General features: G+C 38.9%; 1 protein-coding gene across 3 annotated transcripts; it reads right to left on the bottom strand.

The window, feature by feature from the left end:
- Positions 1-1,323: 1,323 nt before the first annotated feature.
- arhgef19 (Rho guanine nucleotide exchange factor (GEF) 19) lies at positions 1,324-17,841 on the bottom strand. 3 transcript variants are annotated; one of them, XM_077217910.1, is made up of 17 exons: positions 17,589-17,841; positions 16,866-17,332; positions 6,791-7,445; positions 5,828-6,352; positions 5,552-5,684; positions 5,379-5,458; positions 5,024-5,262; positions 4,775-4,935; positions 4,495-4,647; positions 4,232-4,361; positions 4,015-4,089; positions 3,836-3,925; positions 3,484-3,647; positions 3,200-3,358; positions 2,978-3,057; positions 2,266-2,370; positions 1,324-2,153 (listed from the first exon to the last, which is right to left on the bottom strand). In XM_077217910.1, exons 3-17 carry the CDS (start codon positions 7,422-7,424, stop codon positions 1,996-1,998), a joined length of 2,886 nt encoding a protein of 961 aa, XP_077074025.1. In that variant the 5' UTR covers positions 7,425-7,445; positions 16,866-17,332; positions 17,589-17,841; the 3' UTR covers positions 1,324-1,995. The 3 variants fall into 3 exon arrangements, with proteins under 3 accessions (XP_077074025.1, XP_077074026.1, XP_077074027.1); XM_077217911.1 differs by lacking the exon at positions 17,589-17,841 and adding an exon at positions 17,408-17,523; XM_077217912.1 differs by lacking the exons at positions 16,866-17,332; positions 17,589-17,841 and adding an exon at positions 15,841-16,028.
- Between the last annotated feature and the right edge of the window lie 500 nt (positions 17,842-18,341).

The raw sequence follows: 18,341 nt of genomic DNA on the forward strand, positions 1-18,341 counted from the left end.
TATCATGCAAGGGATCTAAAATGCAAGGGCTGCAGAGATGGTCAGCTCTAAATCATGTATCCCCAGGGCATGGTATAGCAATGCAAAGTATGAAATTTCATTTCAATACGCTGATACTTTGGGGTAGATTTAGCCCTATTTCCTGTTTGCCACTGGCGCTGTCGTTGTGGTTTGGTCTGAAGATTATCTAGAAACATATATGGATTTGAGACTTTAGAGACACTGGAGACTTTGTTGAAGATTGGATATTGGATATTGAATTGATAAGTATACTGTATATATTTAGGATGGCAGAAAATCTAAAGGGAAGAGATTCAGATCAGTGAGCATGAGGCGGGAAATCATAATAGACAACTTTTCTATGTATACCTGTATATATAATATGAAGTTGACATCTTTTCTTCTGGCTGGTAATCTGAGTGAAAAATATGCCCCCTGTGCTTGGTCCCCTAAATTTTCTACATGCATCTTCTTGATCTCATTGTCATCAATTCACCTGTGCTTTTCTGAGCTCAGATCTGCCTGCAAACAATCTACAACCTACAATATATATATATATATATATATATATATATATATATATACCAACATTTGTTTTTCGATAATCCGTTTCAGATGTACTTCGCAATATGGAAGAAAAGATCGATCACTATCATTTCATAAAAATTCAATAGGTGCCTACATACTGTATGTGAACATTACTTATAAAGTTATTCCATAAACAATGGAAAAATGGAAAAAATGGATATTCCTTTAACAATGACGTTACCATAATACTTGTGAAATTGAACAAAGAATGTATAACCTATAAGCAGTCTTGAGTCCATCATTGTGTGCTCAAACTTAATTCAATTGCTAAAGAAATTGCTAAAGAGGCTATATACAGATACTGTAGCTAATTATTGTTGCAAACCCATTGCAGAAGTAACTTTAATATGCATTTTGTACAGCACATTATATTAAATGGATACGAAATGTTTCACTGAGATAAATGGCTTTAATTAGAAATGCATTCCTGGTCCTCTGCAGTCCGTCTCTTATCTGTCTCTAACTGCAGTTTCTTTTCTGCAGCTTTTCACCTCTGATTTACAGCAGTTGGAAACCATTCAAGGTTCTCGGAACATCTGTGACAAAGAAACTTTTCTGTTTACCTGCTACCCGGCTGCTTTATTGCCCCATGGGATATGAAGTGAGCCTGGAATGAAACTGAAGTTTATGAGACATGCTTTGTTGTAGTTGTGAGCATACGTGGCTGGGAATAAAGGTTAACTTTACACACAACCTAAAACCTTTTTTTTGGTCTCAGACAGACACTTGAGACACTTTCAGTTAGAATATATGCATTTATTTTATATTTACAAAGTTCCCTTAAAGGATTATTTTTCCAATGTGATTTAACATTCTCAGGAAATCAGTACTCCACAAAGAAATTGGCCCAAAACAACTGCATTACCAAAACAACAAATTCACAAGCAAACAGCAGAATCACTGACATAAATAATGGTCATAATTTGACTACAATTCCTGTTATGACACCAATACTATTAAGTAAATTATCATCTACAGAAGACTAGCGGCATAAAGTAAAATGTACAAACGTTGCAACAGCAACATCATTCAAAAAGTCCACAATTTGGTTTCAATATGTTTCACTAGTAAAAGCAAGCATTTAGCTTTACTGTGTGTCTGTTCAGTGAATCAGCTAACATCAAGAAATCTCACTTTATTAAACTATCTGAGTCACTAGGTAGAAGAGAAGTCCTTAAAGGGGATCTTGTTATTTTGCTAAGCATTTTTAAAAGCTGATATATCCAGATTCTGTGCACCCACATGGTGAGCCTGGGACAGCTATGTTTTAAGCAGAATCCGTTTGTGGGCTGACAGAAAGTGCAGCACCATATGCTCCGGGTCGTCACGAGCAGGGCGATTTCAACCGAGGGGTTAAAATCTTGAAATACAAGCTTTAAGTAAAACAATGTCCCATACTTCAAGGTCTCAGATAGTCTCTCCCTCTAATTTTTGTGAGACACACTTAATGCGAATGTTTTCACGGAGGTTTCGCAAACGAGCACTACGGCTTGTGATCTCCTCCACGTAAGATTTGGGGAACCAGCCCCTCTCTCCATCCGACAACCGAATCCCCTCTACCCACCCTGTGAAGTGAAAACATAAAAATTTCATTTATCTCTTCTGCAGTCCTCCCACTTCTCTTCTTCAAATGCAAAAATGGAGTATAGCAAGGACAAGGGAAATTATTTTCCATACCATCACTTGTAATTGTTACAGCTTGAAGGATGTCTGCCTTCTCCAGCGTCAACTCATCATGCTCCTGTGATTGGTAGCTCTTGATGCATTGAACTTGAGATAGATCTGTACAGACACATGGAGAGAAACATTAGAGGGATACTCCATCCAAAAAGAAAAAATATTGAATAATTTACTTGCCTTCATACTTTCTTTCTTCTGTGAAATGTTTCTATTATTTTTCTAAAAATCTTAATTTGTGTTCATCTGAGAAAATTGTACTTGTTGGGTGGAGTATTCCTTAAATTATTTGAATGCAAATGTAAGCCTTAGCACCATAAGGCAGATAGTTTTTTTTTTTTGGTTTAACAGTTTGTTGGTTTAACAGTAGAAATATGGTCATGCAGGTTTTAAAAGACATGAGGGTGAGTAAATTATTTGAGGCACTTAGTTTACAAGTAAACAGGATATTCTTGAGCAGAACTGTATATTCCACTTTGTTTTAAATGTTGTGTCAGTGAAATAGCTGATGACTTTATATGTCAGGCAAAACAGCCCCCTTTATTATCATCAAAGTATCTGGACCATCTGGTACACACTGCGGCTTAACCTGGCCATGAACGCAACCAGCCACAATTAATTTTATAACATGCCATTTAGATAACAGTGTTAAATCTTAAATGTAGTTAAATCTGAATTGCATGACAAGGGTGAGACAAAATAAATTACACACCATCATTCTCATTGGTCTGCTCAATGGCTGCCTTTGGGTCCGAGGGAAACATAGCTGTGATCCACCTCTGTTTGCTGCTCCTACATATAAAACAAAATGTTCTTTACTCCGTTTCATGCATCCTGTGAGAATATATTTCCCGGTGTGGCTCATTTTCAAGGAACACTCAGATCTATTTGTCAGTGACAGGATTTTGGATGTTAATTATGTGAATGTCCTCACTCTGTGGGTGACTTGAGCAGAATCTGGTGTTTTAGCTGTTGCCCCTCACATAACTGCAGGTAGAATATGAATCCTGAGATTCCCTGAAGTTTCTGGCTTAGATCTTTTACCTTGAGGTCTTCAATCTTTGCATGTACAAACACCATGAACTTCCATGAGCTGTGACAGGAAAGAGAAGGGACACTTTTTTTAACAGACTTATATCATTTACACAGGGTTTTCAAATGGTTTTGCTTGATTCAAATATTACATAGGACATTGGTCTACCATCCCATTAGACTTACTCTTTCCTCCGGGACAGCAGAAGACAATCATTAAACAGGTGAAGGTACACAGGACGAGTGGTGAGTTTAAACTTAGACCCAGATATACTCAAGTTCTGTGTGTCCACTTCAAGAAGTTCACCATGTTTGACCAGCCAACGAGACTGAGAGATGAGAGGGAAAATCTAAAATAAAATAAATAGAATTTTACAAAATAAATTTGAATATTTTTAATAATTATTGTAGGTTAAAAATGTAGACCCTCAAATTGAGATTCACCTTTCAATTACACACTTTACTTACAAATGTTCCCCTATGGTCATGATATTATACATATCTACTTAAACATTACAATAAATGCTTGATGTAATACCTTGCCCTCAAAGTGAATTTTCTTGTTTAGATGAATTAGTTCTTCCATCCTCTTCATGGACTGCACACTGGAGTTACATTCCTTTATTATCTAGTGCAGCAGAGGACATTTAGTTTTCATTTCATGATTTTTAAAACATTGTTTGTGACAATTATAAATTCGTCTCCTACTTTACTCACCCTTTTGAGCTCATTAAGTGCTTTGGTGGCAGTGTCCTCATCTCGTGATCCAGGAGTTGTTCTCTTTAGGATGTTCTATAAATGGATAAGGTTGATAACCACAAGACAATTTAACTGATGAATTTTGTAAGCCTGGTTCTAAAGCTTGATGATAGCTTTCAACTTATAATATAACATTAGAAAAGATAGAGATTGTGCACTGTCCATGATGGTATACCTCCACAAGCATTTTGAGTCGTGTGATCCTTTGAAAAGGAAGGATAAGAAATGATGTAAGAGGCAGCCTCTGGCATATTGGATCCTCTTCCAGGCGTGCAAGGATTCCAGGGAAACGAGGATTCTCTTGCCTAAGAAAACACCACAACGCAAATGCATGAACTACAACGCAAATGCATGAACCTCTTAAACAGGGCAATAATGGCAACATGCACATTATTATGCTTGTTAGAGAATTTTTTTTTACAGTAAGAGACTGTTTACAGTAGCCGTTGATAGGTCTGTTCCTGATAAGCTTGATTGGTGACATAAGGCAGATAAACCCTCCGCAGTGCAGGACAGTGGCCAAAGACAATGTCACACACGTCAAAACGCAAAATGTCCCCTTCTAACCTATGCTCTAGATCTTGAAGAAACCTATGGACATAGGGAGAATTGAAAGGGAGAGATAGACAAAAACAGGGATTTCAACTGTACACATCTCAGCAGAAGGCCCACTCTTTCAAAAATAGCACAAATTGTAGAACTCTTCATCTTTATTCACCTCTCACTGACTTCCTTCACATCAGGCAGTTTGGAAAAGAGCCACTGCCTCTCCTGCATCCCAAGACTCTCACACAGCTCAGGAGACATCATAAAATGGTCAACTGCAATAGACAAGCTGCGTATGTATGAGGCCTCTGATGTCACTAACTCAAACTTGGCCTGAAAAGTCAAGAAAAAAATGAATTATTTCTTTTCAGCAAAAGTTGCTGGTTGATAAAAAAAAAAGACTTTCTGAATGTGGAGTCACCTCCTGCAGTTTACGCTCTTCATTGCTGAAGTTGTCAAGTTGTCCACTGGACCGAACATCAGGAATATCCTGCCAAAGGGAAAAGGCGGAGCCTCGTGATGAGCGGAATGAGCTGGATGGCGAGAGGTTGCCTGGGGACACAGAGTCCCCTCTTTCTTCATCAGTTCCTGGCTCTGCCCCCTGCTGCCTCTGAATCTCTCTGTTGATAGCAACATCACTGTATTCCTGATACAAAATCACTGAGAGAGAGGAAGAGAAAAATTATAAATTCAAATGATACTAAAATATAATAAATCATACAAATGTACATACATACATATATCAAATTCCAGATTTATTTATTTATTGGTCTTACAGTTCGGCAAGAATCTTGATAGACGTTTAGAGCTACTGGGAGGACTGCCTCCATCCTCATCAATGGAAACCTTTCTCATCCTGTGAAAAAATAGAAAATATGTTAAAACCAAATTTGTTATAATCTACTCACTACGTTGTTCTCTGTGGGTACTAGCTGAGTTTTAGAGCCACCTTTGCTTCGAACTCCTCCTGTGCAGTGGCAGATTACTGTCAGCAGAGGGCAGTGGTGGTGCAGACCCCACCAGCATATGTGGTGCAGTGTCACTTGATCCCCCTGAGAAGCAACGTCTGGAGTTGGGTTTGTCTACAAACAGACAAGGGAGGGAGAAGATATACAAAAGGGATAGAGCTGAAAATATATCACTGAAGTGTCATAATGACATCACGGCACAAGACTTTCACAATAAAGTCTTTCATTAAGCTAATCAGTACTGATGAGTCACTTACAGTCTGAGCTGAGGTTTCCAGACAGGTGGCGGTCCCGGGAGGCCACACGAGCAGAAAGAGACTTGCCCAGCTTAAGGGTAAAAGAGTTTTTCCTCTGGGAGAGTTGCAGGCGGGAGATGAGCTCAGATGCAGAGAAGCGCCGGCGCTCATTGTCTGCTGAACGAGAATGGGACAGAGGTAGTGAGGTCCCACTGTTGGGGGCAGGGCCTTCCAGGGCTCTGCAGTCTTCTAGGCCCAACCTCTGCCTCCCCCCATCATTTACTCCCCCCTCTGATATGGCAACCTCTTGAGGGATATCTAAGAATGGCTTTGGAGAGGTCAGTGTGGCAAGAAGAGAGAGGTCCTCATCTACCCCTGGGAGCGGGCTGGAACTTTGGGATGTGGGGATAGTAGAGCCCACCATGCCAAGCCCTCCTTCTACGAACGATTCAAAGGATGTTGGGAGCAGGTAATCACACTCCACACCTGGGCTGCTGAGAGACTCATCACTCAGAGTGTCTGGAGAGTACACCCTCATCCTACGCCCTATAAGCAACAAGGAACATGATAATAGGTACTATCCACTTGTTACATTCACCTGTAGTTTTAACAGACACAATCACTTTAACACAGTAGTACATAACCTTGTTCTTATTGGCCTGTCAATAGAGCAAATTTTGGACAGCTCCTTAAACACTTTATTCAACTCATCAACTCATTAGTAGAGACTCCAACATCCAAAATGTGTATTGTTTTGAGAAGCATCCAGGGACAGGCTTGGGAACCACTGCTGTAGTGTATTAAAACATCTGACAGGACATTAGTATGCTTTTAAGGATTGCACTAAGAAGAATGATCTATCTGAAAGCTCCCATACAGTGCAAGAGTGGTGAAAAACTGTGCACTTTGACAAACTATTTATTGTTTAAAACAGGAATGTAGGGCCAATGTGTAAAGACTTAGTTAAGTGAGAATGGCACTTACTTATGGACTTCTCTTTTATGGATCCCAAAGAGGTGCGTCTTTGAGGGCGAAATGGGTCTAGACTTTGGAACTCTAAGGGGGAAGAGGGGGAGCTCAGCTGTTGAGACTCAAAAGAGTTCCTGTCCCCAGGTGGATATGGGGATAGAGGCAGAAACAAGTCTCGAGAGCAGAGACCCTTAATTTCTGGTTCAGGGTTTTCATAAACTGTCTCAGGTAAGCCAGTAATGGGTGTCCACGTCTGATCCTGAGCCACTTCCACATTATTGCTATCCTGGGTCAAATAATTGTCCAGTGTTGTGTCTGTACTCCCATTCTTGGCAAAGTCAGATGGACTGCTTCCATTGCATCTGACTTGCGGCTTGGAGCAAAGAGAGGAATTACAGTATTCCGGTGTGTGTGATTGGAAACCATTAACGCTTGGCTGTTGAAGGTCAATGAAGGCCAATGTCTCTTGCTGGCACACCGCAATGTGCTGATGCTGTCGCAGGAGAGGCCTACCTTCCCGAGAGTCACTCAGAGCCTGGGCCTCAACTGAGCCTGGGAACCACATGTCAGAGCTCTCGCCTCTGCAATGGAACGCTTGGAGGTGAGGCTGGAAATCAAGAAGAGGAGAGAATCCATAGCCAGGGAGCATGGCTCAGGAGGGACATGGGTACTGCAAGGCAATTGGGAAACAAAAACAGACAGAAATAATGTAAGGTATTATAACTTATGTACCCACATAAACATTGTTCAGAGAGATGCTGCATTTCCAAATTTCAGCACAAAGGAATATATCCTTCTGGCCAATGTTTTTGTTGTGCCAGCACAGATTTATGCACAGTAAAGCTTGGCTTATCTCTACAGTTCTTAATGGATTTGGTGATCCACTGGGTAAAGTTAAGTCTCACTGAACAGTCTCTGCTCTTCCCCCCGTGGCAGATTTGGCTAAGTCGCTGCCGTTGCGTCTTCCTGTTCTAATTAAAGAGCGCTGCATGCAGCCCTACACCCCTATACTTATCTACATCATTTACAGCTGGATCCCTTACTCGAAACGACATCTTCATGCAGAAGCTGCACTACAGACGCAAAGTCAGTCACATGAGGATACTCCAAATTCTCAAACTATGATAATGGGCAAGTGTCTAGTTTTGCTGGCAGCTTATACCTGAGATGGAATGCTTCACAAAAAAGAACCTGACTGATAATGTCATCTTGGAAGAGGTTTTTTTTGTGTGTGTGTGCATATTTCCCATGTTTCCAAACAGCTTTTTATTTACCTAAACAAATCTGGGTCATGGGAGAAGCAATGCTTATTAGTATTCAGTGTCTTGCCCTGAGGGACAGGCAAGCCTAAGATAGCTTGAGCTATGACATTTCCTGGGCTATTAAAGCAATGAAACCACAGCAAACTGTCAGTGCTGATGACCCACATCTGCCTTAATCACTGACCCATGAAATAAAAAGATGTTCTCTAAACTTGGAGATGAAATCCACCTAAAGATGCCAGTTGGGTTGCCCTAAGTGTCTTAAACTCTACATTGCATGCAATTTAGGCGTCTGTATGTCATGAACCAGAAAATAAAAGGTAAAACTTAAACTGAATAAATCATTGTTTATTGTAATAGTTTCAAAACTACCTATTGCAAATCTTTGCACCTCTGCACATTTTATGAGAGGAAACAAAGTTTTATAGTCTCCCCCATCTCAGTTTCTCTTTTAGAGCTGAATGTACCCACAGCTAAATCCAACTGCATGAATTTAACATGACCCACACACACACACACACACACACACACACACACACACACACACACACACACACACACACACACACACACACGAAAAGGCCAGATACCATATAATATGACCCTCTGTCCTGAAAAAAAACTATATGCACATCTGTACCAACATTGCACAACTAAACCCAAAAACACACTGCACAAATGGTTACCTGTTCCCTGTACTCTAAACAAAGGTTCCTTTATTTCCCCAGATGCAGAATGTTGTTAGTTGCACAGGAGATGTGAGATTAGCACAGAGAAATAAAAGTCAGTTGGTATTCTCAGTTTGTCTTATAATCAACATATAATAACCTTCTCATCCTCTGAAATTACATTTCCTTTTTGCTCATCTCACGGCTGTGTGTGCAATTAGATAATGAAAGCAATTGCCAAAAAGCTATTCAGGCAATGTTTTAGCAAACTCACATTTACGTCTGCACTACAGTTTTTCTTGTTGAATATCCTGTCATTTTTAAATAGGTAAAATTGTGGAAGCAAAACTTGGGAGCTGTTGTACAATATAATTGTATCACAATTACTGTGCTACATAAATTAAATGTAGCCTACTGTACAGCTACAGTCACTTTGTGAATGCTGAGCATAGCTATTACTATAAAGCAAATTCAATAATACACTACAGTTCATTACCATATATCTATTCCATACATTCAACTTGATGTCTTGCCCATTTTACAATTCTCAGTAATATCCACCATGTAATTTTCCATGTTCTCAACATGTTATTTCCTTATGTTTTGGTCTTTGTTGTATACATTCTCCCTGTAATTTTGGAGGCTTCCTGTAAGTCAGGGCGTCAACAAAGTAAATGAATTGAAAACTGCCATCTTCTTCATTGTTGCTATGATTAAAGAAACCAATACTGCAAAGGCCCATGCAGACTGTTAAGAACCACATGAATCCAAAAATATATTCAGCAATGTCAACAATAACAATTGATATTAGGACTAATAGTTTGCATTTGAAATAAAGCTAATTTTTTTTTTCATAACATATAGCTATCACTAAATCGAGTTAAATCCTACTGTTCAACAAATATACATTTTTATAAATGACTGTACATAAAGAATAAAACTGCCAAACAAAATTTTTCCCCCTATTAATTTCTAGAATTTTTTGCTTGTTTGAGCACAGGGTCTAACAGTGTGGTGGGATAGGCTTCTGTTTGTATGTTATATTGCTCTGAAGCAGGCTGACACTGCTGGTCTAATTGGCCTGTGACAGAGAGCCCAGATCCAGGGTGCATCATGGCATCTGCCTTTCACACTCAAACACCTCTGCTCATTTTCAGCTGTTGCAACTTGATGGCAAGATGCAGGTGGTAACAAATAAAAGATAGACATTATTTGCCAAAGATTAAGATTAAAGGGATAGATCAATGAAAACAAATATTCTGTCATTATTTACTCACCATGTCGTTCATTGTTGTTCCTGAGTGTTTTGATGGTGAACCTCAGATGAATAGAAAAAGTTTTATATTTTTTGATTATTCAGAAAGTCTCCTTTTATGGCAAATAACAACATACAGAACATGAGTGGGAGTAAATAATGACAGAATTTTCATTTTTAAGTGAACTATTTCTTTAATAGTTTCCTGTCGTGAAGTGACCTTAAACTCAAATGGTATGATACCTTACTCTTGAAACTAGGCAGGGCAGCAGAGTTGCTTAAAAAATAAATAATTAAAAAAAAATGTTTCCTTTATATAATGGATGACATTATAATGGACACCTCATGTATTCTAGAACAGAAGGTGCAAATTAAAATTCATTGTTGAGATTTTTATATAGTAGCATTTAAATTCTGGTGGGGTGAGTGAGGACATCTGGAGGTGAAAAACACTTCTTTGTTTGTGTTTGGTGTGGGGCCTGATCCCCCAAAGTGCCTGAGGCCTTCCTCCACCTACTCCATCAAGACAGACAGCGAAATCCCTTTTCACATTCATTGACAAAGCATTGACATTGCCCTCAACCATCTCAACACCAACACAACAGAGAGAGAGAGCAAGAGAGAAGCCCGTAAGTGTAACAATACCTGGTTTAAGGAATTACTCTAGCAAGCCGAGCTTTTCAGACCACCTTGAACCCCACGGTCTCATCCTAAAGAAACCACACCTTTAGGACATCTGTGCACTCACCTTCTTTCAACTTGAACACCTCCCATAACGGACACACCCTGTCAAATACAGGAGCGATATGCACACAAGCAATAGTGCGGAGTGTGGAAACAAAGAACTATTATCACATGCTGCAGTTCAGTAGAGTACAGATGATTTTAAGTTTTATACACACAATAAACTAAAATATAGTGCTTTGAATACTGCATTTTAAGCAGGAACCACTTCACACTAACCGAAGTCCACTTATGTTTGGATAGCCACTAAAAACAGACTTCTTTAGTCTGTCACTAAAAATATTAGTGCTTTTAAAAAGTTTAATTGCAGACAGTTGCACTGTGTATTGTGGTAATAAGCATAATGATCATTTAATAATACATTCCTGTAAAGAGCCTGCTGCTACTTGTATTATTTTCTAAGCATTAACAAAAAATCTTTAAGAAAATCTCCTAAGTAAAAGTGTTTAATGTCAAGTAAAATCAAAATTGACCCTAATTGCTTTATTAATCAGTTCCTCAGTGCATGTTATTCCAAAGACAAAAATAGTTTGTCTTCACGGTCTTTAATCAAAACATAATAACTTACTCTTCTTCCGAAATGATTGTCCGTCGATGTCACTAACTGGATTATGTTAAACAATAGCCACATAGCTACAACTTTCTTTCGTTCCGTCTCATTTCTGGTGTGTCAAGCTCTGGTGTGTCCAATCAATTTCCAATGGGTTCAAATCAAGCCCCAACCTACATTTTACACTTAGAAATCCATCAGATTATGAAAGTTAAATGGGTTGAGAACATCTCTTTGTCAGTCACAGTATCATGATGATTTACTACTATATTTGCATCACTGCACTCAGTAGTCCTGCTGATGTTTGCCAGATTTATACAGCTCAATCAGTTCTTTACTGTGCTGCTAAATTTGTGTCCCATTGCAACGATGACCTACTTTCACCATTCCAATCACGTCACACTCATTCACACTCAACTTCCTGTTTTCTTTCAGTCGCTGCTCGGGAGGTGAACTGAGCCAGGCGAATGCTCCCCCCCTCCCCCTCCCCCTCCCCCTCCCACTCTCTGCTTTATTATATGGACAGGTAAAGACTAGTCACTCGAATCAGCTTGTTTTGAAATGTGATCTGTACATTGCTTACACCTTGAGACTGGCCATGCATGCAGGAGACGACAATAAAGGTTTGTGACATTGTAACACGAAGACGTAATCATTTTAATCTATAAATGGTCTAATGTTTTTTTTACTTTATTGCTGGTATTCCTCAAGATTTTCTCTGAGAGACTGCATTCAGGTCAATGCATGAAATAAAAACACAAATGATTTTATTCACAATAGGTCCAAGCCAACAGAGCGCCTGAAAAAGCCTGCAGGCTACATAGCTTGACAGGTGTGCATAGAGCGAAGCCAGAGAAAGACCTTTTACACATACCTGTAGGGCTTGGCTTTTTCAGGATCACTTTTCTTAGACAAACACAAACATGTGCAGTGCACCACACACAAAAACAAAAGTCCTAAAACCCTTACATACATTTGTGCACGCATATTTAATGTACAAAAAAAAAAATATGTCAAGATATCCACACATCTTAATTTAATAGGCTTTTTTTAAATTTAGGCAATTTAATAGCCTGTTATAGACGCAGGTTCTTGCGTTTTTAATTCACAAACTTCTGAAAGTTCCTTCCAATGGTGCTAGCGCCTTCCAACACACTACAACAATCACACTAACCAGTTTCTTCGATAGTTCAAGTCTTGAAATCCAAGGACTGTTTGTGAAGGCCAAATGAGGACACAATAAAAATGGTTAACCATTAAGCCTTTTGTGAGCCGAAGAAAAGCAAGTTCATTATCATGGCCGACCCCCACTCCCAATAAAGATCTGACACTTTCCACATTCCCCAAATAACTGCGCTTCTGTCATTCCACTTAAATTGCCCAGTAAGCTGTACCCAAGAACAAACAAAGAGACTCGTCTGTCTGAGCTCACGCAACAAGAACAGGCCTTATTTGTGTGGCTGCATCCTATCTGTGCTGACCATTGGGGGAGGCACTAATAGCGTGCAGTCACACAAACAAGGTCTGTTCTTATTGCTCCCCAAACCTCTTCCTTCACCATCTGTTCATTCTGCAGGTGAGCTCTGCTGTTTTTTTTTTTTTTTTTTAGCCCTTACAAGCCCTTTAAGCCCAGTAAGACTAACAGTTGAGTGAAGGGGCTTTAGATACCCATTCCACCCCGAGTGGCCCTGTTGACCTGAATTCGACAAGCTAAATGAGGGGTAAGTGAGGAGAGAACGTTTTTGCATGCAAAGAGTGGGGACGGAATATTACTGGGTGTGGCTTGGCGTCCTTTTCCCCCAGACTGCAGCTCTAGTACATGTAGGTGCAGATACAGAATCAGCCTGTTGCCTCCAACTGACAGGTGATGTGGCAGGTGCTCCTTACGCAGGACAAACGATGGCAGGGAGGGAGGGAGAGAGGAGTTACAGTTTGCTTTATAGGGTAAATCAGTGTCACGCAATGATATGCATTACACTAAAGTCAAATGATACAAATAATCATTTCGGATTACAAAAAGTTCTGTACCATGTTATTGTATACCATGGAAACCATGGTACTGAATGATTAGCATAAATATATAACACGCAATCTAGGTCAATGACATAAAAGAGGAAAAATATCTCCAAGCATGTCATGCGACATAACCATCCTGAAAAAAGTAATATTACCATATAAACATATTTTCCTTACACCTTGATGACATGTGAGTGTACGAATCTTAATCATTATTTTGACTATATATACCTTTTCCAGGTTATTTTTTTTGTTTAAAAAAGTTTTTGTTTCTGCATGCTGATTCACACCACATGACTTTAATTTGGACATTTTTTCAAATAATAATAATAATATATTAGGTTAACATAATAAAAATAATAATACTAATACTATTTTAACAAACACACATATTTATAAAGAAAGCATAGAATTTTATAAAACATTTTTAAAATTATATTTGAAAAAAAGAAAATCAAAGAAATACTTATAAAAGATTATACCACCTAGCAAGAGTATAACTACCTAGTAAGATTTTATTTCCAGGAATTTCTTTCTTTTAATGAGGCTCTTTTTTTCTTGAATATGATCCTCGGAGAGTATCACCCTGATGCTTTTTTTTCCCTTTTATATCCTACAAAACATCTAAATGAATTTTTCACTCAGAAATTACAAACATGCTTATAATATAAGAGGTATATTCAAGTCATTATATGTATAAATAGCCATTTTCGTTGTTTTTGTTTTATTGTTAATTTTTGAATCAATTCATGACAAAAAAAATTTAATTTATACTAAAGCGTGAGAAAAACAGCATATTTCCCTGGTACACATACCAGTTTAGTTGTATTGTTACTAAACATCCTGTGCCATCTATTGCCCCCCTCCAATCTGTTCTTATCTCTACCAGCATATATGAGCAATCCAAACAAAGAACTATGAGAATGCATTGAGTCATACAAACACACACAGACTGGCACGGCCGAGCTGGAGGAGCGGCGAGCCGCAGGTTACGATAGACATTCCAAGGGGTCTGGCCGCCCCCACTGTCTCTCTGATGTTCGTATCTACCAACATATTGACTAAAGCAAAGCACCATCAAACCACACCCTTGTGGGATCCATCCACGCTCAATTATACATCCTAAAAACTTACAAAATTCAATGTCTTCATGGGTCTCAATAGATATCAGTGGAGAATAGGGAAGAGTTTCACAGACAATTCATCTGGTACACAAGGAGTGCATGAAAAAAAAAATCACTCGACCTGACTCCATTCAAAAAAGACCCATATTTGTATGGGATAATCACTCTCAATACTAAAAGGATATCTCTTACAAATCCAATGATATGATGCAGCACATGCAGACAATGGTTCCTGAAGCTATACAGGATGAGGAAGAATAAGGCAGGGAGATTTTATTGTGACTTGATACTTTTTTGTTTACCCCACATTCTCATGTTGGCATTCACTCATGACCCATCTTAAAAGGATCTCAGTTTCCAAGCAAATTACCTAAAATCGGATATTATAAAACCAGTTTAAGCTACAAGCTTTCTGCCGTTCAATAATTTCGCCTGGGCAGTCAGGATAATTTCTGTTCCCGCACAGCAGTGTAGAGGAGAACATAAAGCCTTCCATCAGACAGGTGCTAAGTCATAAAGAGGACGTCGCACCCTCCCTCTCAGAAAGAAAAGAAAACACTTACAAAACACATGCTCAACACATGGCATAAAACAATCAGTGTGTAAGAACACTTAGACAAAATATTAGAAATGATGCCTTCCTTGGCATCGGCAAGTTTAATAGAAATATTTTTCAAAAACTATATTACTATAATAGTATATAAATAATACCAGAATAACACTATATATTTTTGATATTCAAAAGAATTAACTACAAATAAACTAGTACAATAACTAAAATAAAATAATGTTTTTTTCTTCAAAGTAAACACCCCATTAAACTCCTGTCTCATCTAGCGTTTCAGAAAAGATCTCATCAATGCACATTTGACTAGAAAGCACGCAATGAAAAGTCAGATTACACAAACTCAAACAGTTCTTATCAAACTAGTCCAAGAGCAAATTATCTGGACTTTGCTATCCATAAATATTTTATAGCTTCATACTCTTTTACTGTACATCAACAATGATCTCATTTGTGTCTGATCTTTTTATTCTCCTAAGGAATCGATCTAGAACAAAGTTAATACTTAAATGAAACATAACCAAGAACATTACGTTTTTTGATCTCTGAAAGAGCAACAACTGAGCAACACATATGTCCTCTTTCCTATATCAATCAGTGATATAATTCACTGTTTATTTTAGCAAAACCAATTTATATCAACAAAAATCCATGTTGCATGAGGAAAAACTGACCAACACAAAGTCCAACAAAAAAAGTCAAAATTCAGGCTCCTCTAACTAACATTTCTATATTGCTTCACACAGTAAAACACCCTGTCCCTGACATTAAATTCATGACTGCACTGCCATCTATCCATGTGCAGTTCTTTTACAGCGTGTTCCAGACATGCACTCACCTGCCCCTCACATCAACAGAAGCTCACGCATGCACACACTTACCATCTCTGCTCCCTGCAGCAGTCGAATATTAAGGGTAATATCCTGCTCAATCTATCGAACTATTATGCATGCAACATTAAGTAGCTTGCAAGCGATCGAGCAGCACGGGCATATTTGCATCTGACTGTGTCTGTTCGCAGGGCTGGAGGGCAGTGTCGCTGCCTGCTCTATCAGGATTTTATAAACTGGACCATATCCCAGGCGTATCATGAGATTTGTCTATACAGGTGATGAGTGTCAGATGTGCAAATCAAAACATTATACTGCATGCATGAGCATCTGTTCAAAATAGTCTGGCAGTACATCGCAAAACCCAGCGGGACAGGTATAAAATGACCTAAGTTTATGTGACCTTAAACATTCACCATGTCACAGAGTAAACAGGAAGCAGTGATAATTTTGTTGTTGGCAGCAACAGATTACAATGTGTAAAAAAGACAGTATCAGCCACTTCTTTGAACAGGAGAACCAAAAGTCTGAGACCACTAGATAATGTTTTTATTCTATATACATATATATATATATCATATCAAATATAATTTATATTCATTAACATTCACAATAAATTATATAAGAACAGCAATTGGGAGCTGAAGTTATAATTGAACTTCTACTGGAAATTAAAGTAAAACCTAATGATCATGTTCTCCAGCATGATTTGAGATTATCCAAAGAGCATATTGAGCTTTAATGGAAGCAAGACTATATGACCATCTATACAAAGTTCACATTATCAAATTTACCTGATTAAATGTCGTAGAAATAATGCAGATTCTGAAATATTTCTTCCTAATTTCACTTCACATTGTTTCATTGTTTTAAGTTTTTCGAAATCCAACAAATTTTCATTTATTTCCAAGATTAAATTAGATTCTGGATCCTAGAATTTCCATGTGGTCTCAGACTTGTTGGTCAACTGCATGTATAAATCTTCCTCATAAACACAAAGTACACAGTCTTTCCCCAGGACAATGTGGTGATATCATCTAAAATTCCACAGATTTTGATTTACAGAAAGCCAGTACCTCATTTGTATCAGTGGACTGTGGGCTGGATGGGGTCCAACTCCAGTGCGCAAATCCAAGTCATCCAGGACTGTGGCTGAGGTGTTATAGTGTCCATGACTGCCTTGTGTTCCTCTCGGCTACTTTGTTTCCCCTCAGCTGCTCGATAACTCAGTCAGCATGCTGTGGCTTGAGCCCAGATGATCCAAGTGTTCACTTCAATCCCCTTCAGACACAAAAATATAGTTGACAGTAGACAAATAAAACCCTACTAACTACTTAAAAATACAGATTTCTCCTCCATATCGTTCTCCTTTCCTCATATTTCCACTTCTCTACAGCAACAAATGCAGCAAGACATTTGTCCTCCTCTCTCGCGCTGTCTCTGGCTCCCTCTTGCACTTATTTATGGTTTTATTTCTAACACCTGCCAGCAGAGGAAAAGGAGAGAGGCGCAAGCAGTCGTCTGGTTCAGAGGAGAGACCTTCCTGCCAAGGAGGGAGAAAGACCATGAGTATGTGTGTGTGTGTCTGGATTCCTGTGTGTCAACAGCAGTACTTTACAAGTGGATGGCAGGCGGTCGGTTAGGAGGGTTAGTTTGGTGGGGGCGAGAGATAGAGGGTGGGAAGAAGACTGTGTGCGAGTATCCTTTCGTGCATGCGACTGTGTGCATGTGTGTGTGTATAATTAGGTAAGTATCAGTTTGAAGATAGCAAGTAGCTGAGAGGGCATGCCGAAACTCACTCAGATATGCTCTTTAAATCCTCTTTAACTCCTCTCCCTTTTGCACACCTCATTTATTCACTTATGAAGAACTGAAAGATCCGTTCATCAAGCAAGCACGTGTGAAAGTCTAGAAGATCAGCAAAAAAAAATCATTGAACTCTTTGGTAAACAAAACCTATTCATGTTAATCTCCGGCCAAAAATTAGTCTATTCAGTGGTAAAAGCACATTAAAGCGTGACGGTGTGGAACAGGGTCACTCTTGCAGGTGATGAAGCACACAGAGTTATTACATAGTTATTAATAAGCAAAAGGGCTGCTGTCCACATTGCATACTTCAGCACCTTGACATGTACCAACCAACCCCGCCTGCAGGCTGAACAGCGTAGGAACGCACAGCAATCATAACAATCAAAAAATGAAGGAGAGGATGAAAAAAAAGTCTTAAGAGCCAGAGGCGATGGAGATTCTTTTTCGATTTTTGAGTGGGTTGGGTTAGAGACAAATCATTATCAGAACACCTGTCTGTTTCTCACTTTAATATATCAGAGTTGCTTGATCCATCCATTCCACACACAAAAACACAAAAAGGGGGGGGGGGGGGGTAGTGTAGATGCATTTTTGGTTGGTAACGGCTTTCAAAGGGGCAGGTTGTACGTACAAATCTGGCCTTGATGGTGTGATCAAATTAAATGGAATGTGAGAACCAGAGATCTGCAGAAAGTAGAGCTGAAAAGTGGAGCAGAAGCCTACGTGTTAACCAAAGATTAAGA

Source organism: Siphateles boraxobius, unplaced genomic scaffold (genome assembly GCF_051911475.1).
Source record: "Siphateles boraxobius isolate OS27281-9 unplaced genomic scaffold, OSU_SipBor_1 77, whole genome shotgun sequence".
Taxonomy (NCBI): domain Eukaryota; kingdom Metazoa; phylum Chordata; class Actinopteri; order Cypriniformes; family Leuciscidae; genus Siphateles; species Siphateles boraxobius.

What these genes read in the sequence shown, in the direction of transcription:
- arhgef19 (XM_077217910.1), bottom strand. Translation starts at nt 7,424, where the DNA reads ATGCTCCCTGGCTATGGATTCTCTCCTCTTCTTGATTTCCAGCCTCAC. An exon ending in ATCAAGATTCTTGCCGAACT is followed by an intron (nt 5,263 to 5,378) that starts GTAAGACCAATA and finishes CCTCTCTCTCAG; the next exon opens with TGATTTTGTATCAGGAATAC. An exon ending in GCAGACCAATGAGAATGATG is followed by an intron (nt 2,371 to 2,977) that starts GTGTGTAATTTA and finishes GTGTCTGTACAG; the next exon opens with ATCTATCTCAAGTTCAATGC.